This window comes from Oryzias latipes, chromosome 17 (genome assembly GCF_053564925.1).
Source record: "Oryzias latipes strain Hd-rR chromosome 17, Olatipes_Hd-rR_3.1".
Taxonomy (NCBI): Eukaryota; Metazoa; Chordata; class Actinopteri; order Beloniformes; family Adrianichthyidae; genus Oryzias; species Oryzias latipes.
Window position 1 is genome coordinate 19,736,097 of NC_136253.1, and position 12,803 is coordinate 19,748,899.

The 12,803-nt window shown below is 42.7% G+C and overlaps 1 protein-coding gene across 2 annotated transcripts in view; it reads right to left on the reverse strand.

Moving 5' to 3' along the window:
• The window catches only part of tnk2b (tyrosine kinase, non-receptor, 2b), a 64,221-nt gene that overhangs the window by 39,570 nt on the left and 11,848 nt on the right, over window positions 1-12,803 (reverse strand). The window contains exon 1 of one of the 2 annotated variants that reach the window (XM_023965053.2): window positions 2,456-3,245. The exons of the other annotated variant lie outside the window; for it this stretch is intronic. Coding sequence (XP_023820821.1) covers window positions 2,456-2,539 — 84 coding nt within the window. The 5' untranslated portion in view covers window positions 2,540-3,245. Of the gene's footprint in view, window positions 1-2,455; window positions 3,246-12,803 lie in introns of those variants that run through there. 2 annotated transcript variants of the gene reach the window in all.

Consider the following 12,803-nt stretch of genomic DNA (forward strand, 5'->3'; position numbering starts at 1 on the left):
CAATGGCACGCCATTCATCTCAAAAGAATTTAAGCTGTATCTACAGGAAAATGGAATCTCACATCGCCGTATCACTCCATATTGGCCTCAAGCTAATGGAGAGGTCGAGAGACAGAACAAAACACTTTGTAAGGCTATACGTGCTGCTCATGCTGAAGGAAAGGATTGGCGGGCCGAGCTGGATGTTTTTCTGTTGGCCTATCGTAGCACTCCTCATTGCGTCACAGGCCGCAGCCCAGCTGAACTCCTGTTCAACCGTAAAATCAGGACCAAACTTCCAGAACTCTCACATCTCCAACAAACTCCAACGACAGATGATGCTGCTGTTCGGAGGACCGATGCTCTGAGGAAGGAGAAAGGACGTTCAGACGCAGACAAACACAGAAAAGCTAAAGAAAGTTCAGTGAAACAAGGGGACAGAGTACTGTTACGTCAGCAAAAGCAGAACAAACTGTCAACACCGTTTGAACCTGAACCCTACACTGTCATCAGCCGAAAAGGTCCATCAGTATGGCTGGAGAAAGACGGGAAAAAGAAGATGAGACATGTATCACACGTGAAGTTATGGGTTGAGCCTGAACAGGACACTTCTATGCTTTATGATGGGGCTGAACCTATTACATCAATGCCTGATCCACCGCAGCAGCAGGAAGGTCGACCTCAAAGAGTCAAGAAAGCTCCGACACATCTTAAGGACTTTGTCACATAAACAAACAAAGCCACAAAAGGGGCAGAATAAACCCCGGCGTTGTTGAATGGAAGGGTAGTCCACCCCTCTCCATTTATAAAAGGAAAGAAAAAAAATTGTTTAAGCAGATTGTTTTAAGTAGAATGTGCATTGTTCTGGATGGAAGTTAAGTGGTGAAGCATATTTTAAGTTAAGTACTAAAGATTGCATTTCAGATGTAAAACGGAACTTATTTTGTGAAGTCAGTTAAACTTGAGACAAGATATGTTTATTGGGAGTATTTCATTTCATGTTATGACCGATGTTTACAAGTTTAGTATAAGAGGCTAACTCATTTTCTGTTACTGTTTGTAGCACAAGTCATCTGAGAAAAGGAGGGATGTAGTGTATTGCAACAGACGGGCTATTTGTGATGACGTCATCAGGGAGTTGTAAAAAGGGCGGGAGAGAAATAAAAAGCATGGTGACTGCTATCCAGAGTCCGGTGAATAATTCAGAGTGAATTTAAAGGAGAAACACTACAAATACCCCGGCCTGCATCTTATTTTTGTGATGATCCATTTTTTCTTTTATAAATTGGACCAAAAATAAGCATTTTATTGTTATTTTGCTGTGTCTGCTAAGCCGTGTCTGATTGTTTACTGACCTTTCCAATATGGCGTCAATCTCTACGTTACCATTACGTGGAGTAACAATAACAGGCTGGCGTAGCGTCTCTAGCCTATATAAGTCATCGACTAGACACGGTCAGGTTAACACTGTGTATATATTCATTTTTACAAAGATTCAATTCAGATTTTAATTTGTGGTTGCCGATTCGATTCACTGGTTTTGGTTGGTCCTTTTGATCTGATTTGATCTGATTTCTGACCTAAGATGGGTCCAGGAAAACTTTAACCAAAACTTCAACCACCGGGATAAATACCTGGGTACTGAGCAGTGCAGGTCAATTTTCCAAACAAACATGTATTAATGCCAAATCCATTGACATTTTAGTTTTCTTAAGTCAAGCCACTATTTATTTTCCTCATCCAAATAATCCAAAGGGAACATGATTACAACATTCTAGCACACTGGTCACATGTCCTTATGCTAAATTTCCGCACAATGGACTGGAATGATGGACTGATCAGTTTTTGCCGACATCACATGTGTGTTGTTCGCTGTGATGCCCTCGGTCATTTTTACGTGATAGTAAATTGACCTACCGTCTCAATCCATACTGCATTTTCCCGATTTTCTAACGTTTTAGGTGGATTCGCTTAACAACTTTCTCAGACAGATCGAACTGGTCGTAGGAATATAAATCGTTTCATTGATTAAGTCGAATAATTGTTACACCCCTTAATAACAGCAAATTAAAGGGAGCTCGGTCTGTGCAGAGAGGCACTTCAGAGTCATCTCACGGAGCATTGCTGTCCCTCAGCTCGTATGGGAAAGCTTCATCAAGAATGAAGAGCATCAGGTTTACAGATCTTCTAGTAGACTTCCGTTTCAACAAACGGATTTCAAATGTGCACTGAGCAGAGGAGATGACTTCAGGATGAGTCGACACCACAGCAAGACACCGAGATGCCAAGCAGATCTTCTTGCCTGCTAACTGGATGCAAGTATCTAGGAAAGAGTTTGTCTTAGCCGAGGAGAAGGAAAAAAGCATTCTGGACTAAAGAAAGACAATATTTGCCAATCTCACAGACATTCACTCCTTAGGGTCAGCTGCGAACGCTCTGGATTTTTTTTGAAAGGCTGAGACCGTTGAGGTTCTACCTCTTCATCGTCGCTGGGCACATGCTGGCAGTCGGATTCGGATGATGTCTCCTGCAGCCTCTGGTACTCTGCCGTCTCCCCCATGATGGGACTGTAGCATCCGACCCTTCACCGGTGCCTCCTCAGAGCCCGCACATCCCGGTCAGCGAGTAACCCAGTCATCGAAAAGCACCGGATGTTTGAAGAGTTTGGCGCATCTTAATGAGAGGTCGCCTTCGTTGCCGTCATTTATGCTGAGTCAGCACTTTTACTTTTGAAGCAATGACGGCTCCTAGGTGCTCCAGCAATTTCCATGCGTCCGGCGTTCCTCAAATTGCGATTATTCCGGAGTAATATTTAAGTCTTCTGTTCAGGATGAGGATTTTCTTTCTTTCGCTGACCCCCCCTGCTGTTTCTCTCTGCTGTCACTGCTCTCTCCGGCTGTTCTTCATCCTGCGCTGACACATCCAATGATTGCCCTCGCAGCCCCCCCCTTCCCCTCCCCGTTCTCACGCAGGCATCAGGCTGTCGAGCTCACCTCCTCCCACTCATCGACCGAAAACAACAGCGTTTTAAATCCATCAGTGCTTCAGATCCAGATCATCAGATCTCTGCTTCGCTCGTACGAGCATCTGAGATCTGGGATGAAATCTCTGATGGGACTTTCCGTTTGTTCGGTCAATGTTTAATCCTTTCTTCCCCTTTTCTCCTTTTTTCTGGCCCGGTCACTTTTACTTCCTCCACTGTTTCAGCCTCCAGCTCAGGGCCACGGTGAGTGGTCGACTCCTCTATTGCCGTGGCAACCAATCCCATCTCCTCCCCGCTCCAGTGTCCAGCAATCTGGTCCCGTCAGAAGCAGCCAATGACAGCGAGGCAGGAAAAATGAGGGTGGGTCAGCATGCACGAGAGGAGAGAGGTGGGGGTGAGTGTCCTAATAAGAGGAGTTAATCTTTCCTATGAGAGAAAAATACAGCTATGCCGCCATGTGTGCGAGTGTGTTTGTGCGTTTGTTGTGCAGCAAGGGCACCTCTGTGCTATGGAGAGAGTATCCTGGCCATCTGGATCTGTGCGGAGAGGACATCTGGATGGACAAAGATAGAATAAAAGGGCGGTGTGTTTCTACCCCCCCCCCCCCCCCCCCCCCCCCCCATCTTTACAGTCCCGGCACCACCAGGCACCGATGCTACATTCAAGAAACTCATCCTTCATCCGTCCCATTCATAAATGCTTGTTCTTTTCCCCTTTTGTTCCCTTCATCTGTCCATCCTGGTGTTCCCCTCAGGCTGGCTCCGGTTTTCTCCTTCATCTGTGTCTGCTCACAGCTGGCTGTGATGCTATGAGGGCAATCTGCCACGCTGCAAAACCAAAAGAAAAGTCCTCCTTTCTCCAAGAAATGTCTACATTAAAAAACCTTATCCAGGAAAAAGAAGTCAAAATCAGAAAGTCTGAAAAGGACCACAAAAAGACGCTTGACCAACTACAGTCATGACCATAAATATTGGGACAGAGACACATTCTTTCTAATTTGGTTTCTGTACATTACCAGAGTGACTTATAAAGCAACTCAGATGCCATTAAAGTGTAGACTTTAGCTTGTGTAGCTTTTATTCCATGAGTTGAACAAAAAGATTGCATAGAAATGTGAAAAAGTAAAGCAACACAATCCCTTCATTTCATGGGCTGGTAAGTAATTGGACAAATAAAATAACTGAAAACAAAATGGTCATTACTAATATTTGGTTGAAAATCCTTTGTTGGCAATGACAGCCTGAAGTCTTGAACTCATGGACATCACCAGATGCTGGGTTTTCTCCTTCTGAATGCTCTGCCAGGCCTTTACTGCAGCGGCTTTCAGTTGCTTTTTGTTTGTGGGCCTGTCTGAAGTTTAGTCTTCAACAAGTGAAATGCAGTTGGGTCAGGTGACTGACTTGGCCATTCAAGAATATTCCACTTCTTTGCTTTACTAAACTCCTGAGTTGCTTTGGCTGTGTGTTTTGGGTGGTTGTCCATCTGTATTATGAAACGCTGCCCAATCAGTTTGGCTGCATTCACCTGGATCTGCGCAGACAGTATGTCTCTGAACACCTCAGGATTCATTGGGCTGCTACTGTCCTGTGCCACGCATCAATAAACACTAGTGTCCCAGTGCCACTAGCAGCCATGCACGCCCAGACCATCACACTGCCTCCATCGTCTTTTACTGATGATGTAGTGTGCTTTGGATCATGAGCTTCTCCACGCCTTCTCCATACTTTTCTCTTGCAATCATTCTGGTAGAGGTTGATTTTGGTTTCATCTGTCCAATGAATGCTTTTCCAGAACTGTGCAGAACTGGACGAAGAAAAGTCCTCACTTCTCCAAGAAATCTCTCGACTAAAAGAGGTTATCAAGAGAAAGGATGACAGACTCAACCACTGCCAAGAAGTCTTCATGTTAAAGCTTGATCAACTCCAGGAGGAGGTGGAGTATTTAAAAGAAAAAACACCACAGCGGTTTTCTGAGTTTTTTTCCAAAGGTCTAAGAAAAAAGATTAGGAACCACATTGTGTGTTTTAGAATTTTGTTTTTGTTTTTTTAATTTACGTTTAATCTGCTTGGGTTTTCTCCTGATGCTCAGGTTTCCCCTAAACAATCTCATTATGTATCAATGTTTCTGCTTACCGTAATACATTTATGCACTATTGGTGACTTAAAATTGTCATTCAGGTGTGAATATGAATGTTTGAACAAATGTATGGATAGATGGATGAAATGGATGGATGGGAAGCTGACATTAGATGTAACGGGTGTAATGAAATGGTATGAATGAAGGAATGAATGTAATGCAACCACAAGGAAACACCAGGGCTCCCTTGTGCTGGTCCCAAGTCCGGATAAATGCAGAGGGGTGTGTGAGTGCCAAAGCAAATTGAACATGTGAATCACAAACAGAGATGAGTTAAATATAGCCCTGGGAACTACTCCAGGGAGGCCCAGATGCAGAGTCTGGGCTCTGAAACCCTCGAGACGGGTTGGACTCACTACCATTCTGGAGTTGCTCATGGTTAGAGGGGCGGGCTGGTGTGGGATTACTCGTGAGCCCCCAGACCAGCCCCCGAGTGTTGGAGTTAACCCTGGTGGATGAGAGGATGATGTCCTTTCACCATATAGTGGGGAGTTGGTCTAGGACTTTGGTTTTGGTCCACTGGCAGTTAAGAGTAACCAACCTTCTTTGTGTCTCTTGGAGGGATACAGGAAAGCGCCCAGACCGGATTCTCCATTGTCCTCCTGGGGACTTCAATGTCTGCATGGTCAACAACGGAGGCACCGGTAGGGGCATGATTGGAAATAAAGGCTTCCTTGATCTGAATCTGAGTGCTGTTCTGCTGTTTGACTTCTGTACTCTTCCATGTTTGTCTCTAACAAACGCCATGTTCACTTCTGATCACAACCTGGTGGTGAGATGGATTTGCTGGGAGGCAAGGAGGCTGGAAAGACTTCGCAGACCCAAACAAAATGTAACAATTGACTGGAAACATCTGGCTAAGCCCTCCATTCGGAAGGTCTTTGGCTCCAACATCCAGGAAAACTTCACACAGGTATGTAGGAAGGCTGGAGAAATTGATTCAGAGTTTCTCCTCCCCTTTTGTCTCTGCTGCTGTTCTCAGCAGTGGTTGTTCATGTTGCGGTGGCGATCACGAAATCCGGTGGTGGATAACCAGAAATATAGGAAATACCGTCATGCTAAAAATGGAGTTCTACCAAACCTAGTTGGTCGAGCGCCGTCCTTCTCCAAAATTTGAACTGTGGGTGAGCCTGGTCGGGCCATATTTACAACACTCCTTGTGGACTCCCACTTCTCTGGGGCGTCCTCCTCCTGGGCAGGGTTGGCCGGCCCCCTGCCTTGCTCTCTCCTGGACCAGCTGTGAGCTGGGTGGGTGGCTGCCTGGAGCATGGGGCAGGTCTCACTTGGGGGACCCTGGCTCGTTCATTTGGGGTGTGCGGATGCTCAGAACTCCAGGGTGGTGCTCGTCTAGTGGCTGGGGGTGCTCTCCTGGGGCAAGTCCCTGCGTTGGGCCTTCCTGGCATGTCAGGGGGGGCTGCTCTTCTGGTCGGGATGGAGCTTGCACTCTCTGTCCCCCTATGACTCCCTGCTCTCCGGCATTGGGGGCCCCTGTGGCGGTCCTGCTGGCCCTGGCCTGGGTGGCGAATGTGATCACCCGGCGGGCGGTTGTTCTCTATCTGCTACATTCCATCATCCACCTCAGAAGAGCAGAAGAACATATATACTAACTCGAGCACAGGTGCCATCTCAACTTCGCACAAATAGTTTGCGTAATGGAATGAAATGTTTCAAATGTGTTAGTCTGAATGTACAAGTATGCATGTGTGAACAGTAGTAGTTTTATGTCCATGTTTACCTGTGTGTATAGGAACATTACTGGAGCCAACAGGTATGTTTGTTACATTTGAGTGTGTGTGTGGACAGGCCCTGCCCCTTTTAGATTTGTTATACATCTAAACCTGACAGTAGTGATAATAAACATCCAGCAACATGTTGCTTTATGATGCTTCATGATCCCCCCCCCCCCCCCCCCCTTTCAATAATCACCCCCAATCTCCTCCTATTTAACACACCTCTCTATTCTTCCCTCCTCTTCTTTCCTGTCCGGTCCAACAAAAAACTGTTACAATTATAATTAATATGATTAAAGTTTAGTAAAAATTACAAAAGGGGTTTATTTAATTATACACCTGCTGTGTCAGAAGACTCATAACCCCCTGTTGTTAAAGTAAAATATGTCCAACCCAAGAGGCCTTCAGCTCTCATCTGTTTACTCAGCTGTTGGACAGGAAAAGTAAAATAAGATTTAAAAAAAAAAATCAGGTAAATACAATAACTGATTGGATGATATTTTCCTTTTTTTCATGGAGGTTTTCAGGCAAATTTCGCATGTCCCTTCTCTTCCCTTCCTACTGAGCTTCTGCTTTCCCTGCAAAGTTTCTTGTTATGAAGCAAGCTGTCAAATTCATGCAGAAAATAAAATATCTTAAACAATTAAAATACTGTCTTAAAGCTTGTCTGTGTTAAATCTTTACAAGTTTTCCAAGCTCTGCCACTGAGAAAACATTCTGCTCATTTATATTTAGCTGATATCGTCATGTTTGTGCTCAACATGTTTTTAATGACTTTATTTTGATTTTTTTTTTTTGTAAAAAATTAAAATACCCTCTACAATAATTAATAATTAATAAGAATTAATAAGAATTAAAATACCCTCTACAATAATCTAGTGACTTATTCCAACCACAATGTGAAAGTTATCTAACTGCTTTAACAATATTTGTGCACTTCATTTAAAAGACAATAGAATAGTTACTGTAGTTTTAGTATAAATACCAAATAATGACATTTATTCAGGTTTGTAGGAGTATAAGTGCTCTATCATATGGATGAGTTATAATTATTATAAACATAAAATCTTTAAAAATGTAAAGAAGATTTAGGGATGCATAATTTTTGCTTCTTTTCACACCCATGGATTTAGCCTCATAACTGATATTTAAACATTTTCTAAATCCTTTTGAAATAATATTTTTTAAAATGATTTTGTTTTGTTAGAATACACATTTTAAAAATGTTCAATAATTACAGAGATTCTCAAATCCAGAATTGGACGAGCACATTATGAACTTCGGCCCACAAACCTGCAGAAGAGCTTTTTCCCTCAACTGAGGTTCTGGTACTGCGCCCTTTGACCCCACTTGTTCCATTTGTCAGTCATCTCATGTGAGAAGAACCTCCAGCAAGTCTGGGAAAATATGCAGCAACGCCTTCGGTTTCCCCCCGATGAAGAGCAGGGAGAAGTGGAGCAGACAGGCTGTGGGTGTAATGGTACGTTGCTCCGAGACCAAATATCACAGGAGCTTCAAAACTCCAAGCATACAAAGAACACTAAGAGTCCGGTTCTGGAAAAGGGGCTGTGCGCCGTCTTTATGACTGCTGGGTAAGCAGTAAGCTGAAATCCTGACAGGGCGAACGTGATCCTCGTGGCGCCTGGTTTGACGCGCCCGAGGAACCTCCATGTCAGAGGCGAATAAAAGAAACACCTCGCAGATCTACAGGCATGGGCAGTGAGGCAAATAACCCCAATTTCAAAGTAAAAATACGTTTTTAAGTATTTTTAAAAAGATGAAACGCACAGCCTCTTCCTTAAAAGGTATGAGAAGTTCTGTCTCCACGGCGAGGCTCTTCGCCACGGATGAGAGGGGTTGGTACTTGTGTGGTCTTGAGTCACAGAGGAGGTCCGGGTCAGAACCAGATCCATAAGATTCTTTCACCGAGCAGCATATTCTCTCCCCCCAGATTATATGAATGGATCATTTTCATTTTTAATAAACTCTTTTTGATGACGATTTTTTTTTTAAGAAATCAGGCTGCAAGTTATTATAGTTTTATATAAAAAAGTTTGCTAAAAATGTGCATTTAATGTATTTATGGCACTTTAAATATATTTTAATGCCTATACATGTTTACCTGCTTTATTTCTATTTAAATGTGTATTTTATTCTACTAAATTTTGACTTTTGTGTTATATTTGATACTTGTTATAATTTGTATTGTTTACCTGTGAGCTGCATTTTTGTACCTGTACTTCCATGGGCTCTTTTGTTGTTTGAGTATTCCCTCTTTTTCAGAGTAAAATAGTTTTGTTCTATTATTTATAAAAGGTGAACTAAATGTTTTTCTATGGATTTGGTTGCACAAACTTCAAACTTTTGCTAAAAATGTGTATTTAGTAACCCGAATGATCAAAACCATGTTTAAGTGAACAGGAAGTGCTGCTGCTGCAGTGATCTGGCTTTGTAAGGGGCAATTTCGCTCCAGCTCCATTGTCCATATTTTCACTGGGGGTCGTGACCTTCCTGATGGTACATTTAAAACTGAAACGCTTTTCTTCCCTCAGATCCTCACTCTCACCAAATATACTTCAAAGGTTCTTCCCCTTTGTTTAACGAATACGGCTGACTTTACTTTTAACTCCCTGACCATCAGGTAATCATTCGGTTATTTTAAATTAATTTCAGGTACAAAAACCTGTTACAAAGTTTAAAGCTGTCATTTTATGCTTCAGAAAAGAACACAAAATTGAAGTACTATTAACACAAACTAAATCTTTCTTGGTTTTTAGTTTCTTGGAAGTTTCTATGGAATAAAAATGCTCTTTAAAGACAAGAAATTAAACGTTTGTCTTGACTGTTGACCAGCAATTAGGCCCTCGGGTGCAATGTGCTACTGGAGTCACAAGGTGGCAAAGTGCAGATAAGTTGGTCAAATGAAGAAAAATAATGATAATAACTTTTCTGAATATAATTTAGACAAATGTCTAAGATACTGTTGTACTAACGATAGGTTTATGCAAAAACATTAGTTTTTGAGGATCTATCTAAACATTTAGTTCAATCATTTTTTTTGCCAATTAAGTTCCACGCAATAATTACAAGCAACTATGAAGGAAAAAATAAACTATCACTCACATTCTGCACCAAAACTTACATTTAACCATTTGTTGGATCAGTGACCTGCCACAGCAATGATTCTGTTTCCTTCCTACAACTAAATTTGAACTGAAACAAAATCGGGAATCTTTCTATGTGATTTGAATCCACTGGGGAAGAGTCCGACCTCCAGACATGTTCCATCGCCTCCCATTACTTGAGCTGACTTAGAAGGAAAATTGACCCTCCACAAATCCCTCTCTAATCACGAAAAGATCCTCACTTTTAAGCTGAATTTGAAAGGATGCGGGCACGTGCAGCAACCCCCCCAATGACACAGGTGTGCAGAAGGGTAAGGGGCTGAGACCTCCAGTCCGCTCCCATCCCGTCTTTCTAGGAACTATCGAAGGTCACGTCATGGTGGGATTTACGAGGGCGGTCTGGTGCCTGCAGAGCAACGACTGGCGCCGGATTAGGAGGGGAGCAGAGCGGCGCGGGGGTCCTCACCTAATCTGTTTTTGACAAGGTCGCAGGTGACGAGGTCTGTGAATCATCACAAGCTGTGCCATCTGATCCACGGACCGCGTGTGTTTGAGCCACAAACGTGACACCCGACGTATCATCGCATTGACACCGTCTGGCCTGAATGCATCACAGCCCTGCTGTCAGGAATCACAGCTAAACAACAAAAAAACACACAAAAATGGGAGATGTGTTTTTTTTTAAGGAAATCAGCACATGGTGCAGTCCAGTGAGTTGTGCATTGACTTCCTCCCTGTCATCATTTATACATTTTGCAGCCTTTCTCTCCCTGCTGAGCCTCGTTCATTTAGATAATGGGAAAGTCAGACTGCTGCGTAAAGCTGACTTTGGCACGGCGGTTACTAGATTATGTCCTCCCCATCCAGCATGTTCTCGATCTGCAAAGGCTCAGAATGACAGTCAACTGTGTTTCAGCCAGGAACCAGAAAAGCAAACGTGACGGCGGGCTCTTCAGACTGCATATGGGAAATCACTATGTTTTTTAGGATCACAATCTGCTGTTTTCCTGCTCCGTGAGGATATTGGATGCTCTAAACCAGGGGGGTCTGCAGCCGTTAACGTAAAAAAAAAACAAAAAAACAAAAGCCATTCTGTTTAGAAAAATGCACTGTTTTTGCAGCCACTAATTTATGTCTTTATAAAATGTAGAATTTCAATATTTACATTAAATGATGTGTAAAAAAAAAAAACTGATTTTAATGTTTACAGCTAATCTATAAGTTCCTTTCAAAATAAAATCCACCCCTAGTCAAATCAGATCCATTCACTTGAAGGCCTGCCTGGAGTAGATGGTTTTTGAGGCGAATCTAAATGGACACATTTCGCAAAACTGCAATGGAAAGACTTTTTTCCAATTAAATGATTCACGTGACCAACAACTCTACACAGGTAGACAGTTTGAATGCATTTTCTTTACCACAGAGTTGCCAGAGCCCGTCCCATTTACTGTTGGGTGAAGGAGGGATACAGCCTGGACAGGTCGGTGGCCTACAGTCGCTCCGCCGGATCGCCACGCGGGTGGCGGCTTGCTGGCCGCAAAGAGAGCGCCGCTGTGGGATGGAATGGCAGGCACCTCGGGCCTCCTAAATCTTTTGGAATTTTTCTTATTTCCATCAAGACAAAGATCTTCTGGTTTAATTCTTGTTTTTATTTTCCCCTTCTTGAACCAATGTGGGTCACAGAGACACAGAAGTAGCGGCTGAAAGATGCTTTTGCAGCGGGAGACTGAATGAACCCAGACATGGAGACATGATTACTGATGCTTTTGTACAGCTTTTTTAATGTTTTTTTTTTTTTTTTTTTAACTTGTCCTGTCCAACAGCTAGGCGGACAGATGAGAGCTGAGGGCCTCTTGTGTTGGACATATTTTACTTTAACAAGAGGGGTTATTCATCTTCAGACAAACCAAAGGTCTGTCTGAATAAACCCCTTTTGTAATTGAGGCCAAACTTTATTAATTTCAATCATGTTTGAAAATCTTTGGTGTTGGACCGGACGGAAAAGGAAAGAGGGGAAGAAGAGAGAGGGACGTTAGAGAGGGGGGGGGGGGGGGGGTAGGAGGGTGATAATAGGAGGGGAAGGGGGGTAAGACCATGAAGCAGCATAAAGCAACAAGTTTACTGGTTGTTAATCATTATGGTAAGGTTCAAATGTAGTACAAAAAGGGCGGGGCCTATCCACACACACACACTCAAATGTTATAAACACACCTGTTAGCTGCAAAAATGTCCACCTGTCGACATGTACACAAAACAGATACTTATGCCTTAAAACCAACTAGTGTGAAATATTTCAGTCATTCAATCATGCAAACTGCACAGCTTTTTTAATTAAATAAATCCCATATTTAAACATCCTCCGTGTCTTCCATGGTTTGTGTTTAATCACATGTATATAATTTAATGGAAACAGGGAAATTGTGTTTTTCAACAGTCCTAGAATTTCGATAAAGTTTTGCGCATTTGTGTAACGGAAACAGACTGTATTCAGCTTTCACTATATACAGTTAATATGGGAGAATTGTACAAGCCGTTGAGAGAGAACCATTCCAACATTTGAATCTGTCATTTTGCATTTGTTAATAACCTTTATTCTTATTTTAATTGTTTTTCACTCCTGGTTCACCCGTGTTTACGAAAGACACGGGAAAATCTTTTTTTTTTTTTTTTAAACAGTCCTAAAAGAATTTCAAAATAAGAAGGAAAAGGCCTTCACAGACGACATGGATGGAGTCTGCTGCCATTAGCTTTCCAAAATCTGTCAATCAAACCCCTCAGAAGTTCGACGTCAGACAGACATATTTTTACTGAGGCATTTGATTGGTCAGTTAATCATTGGAAACACTTGTG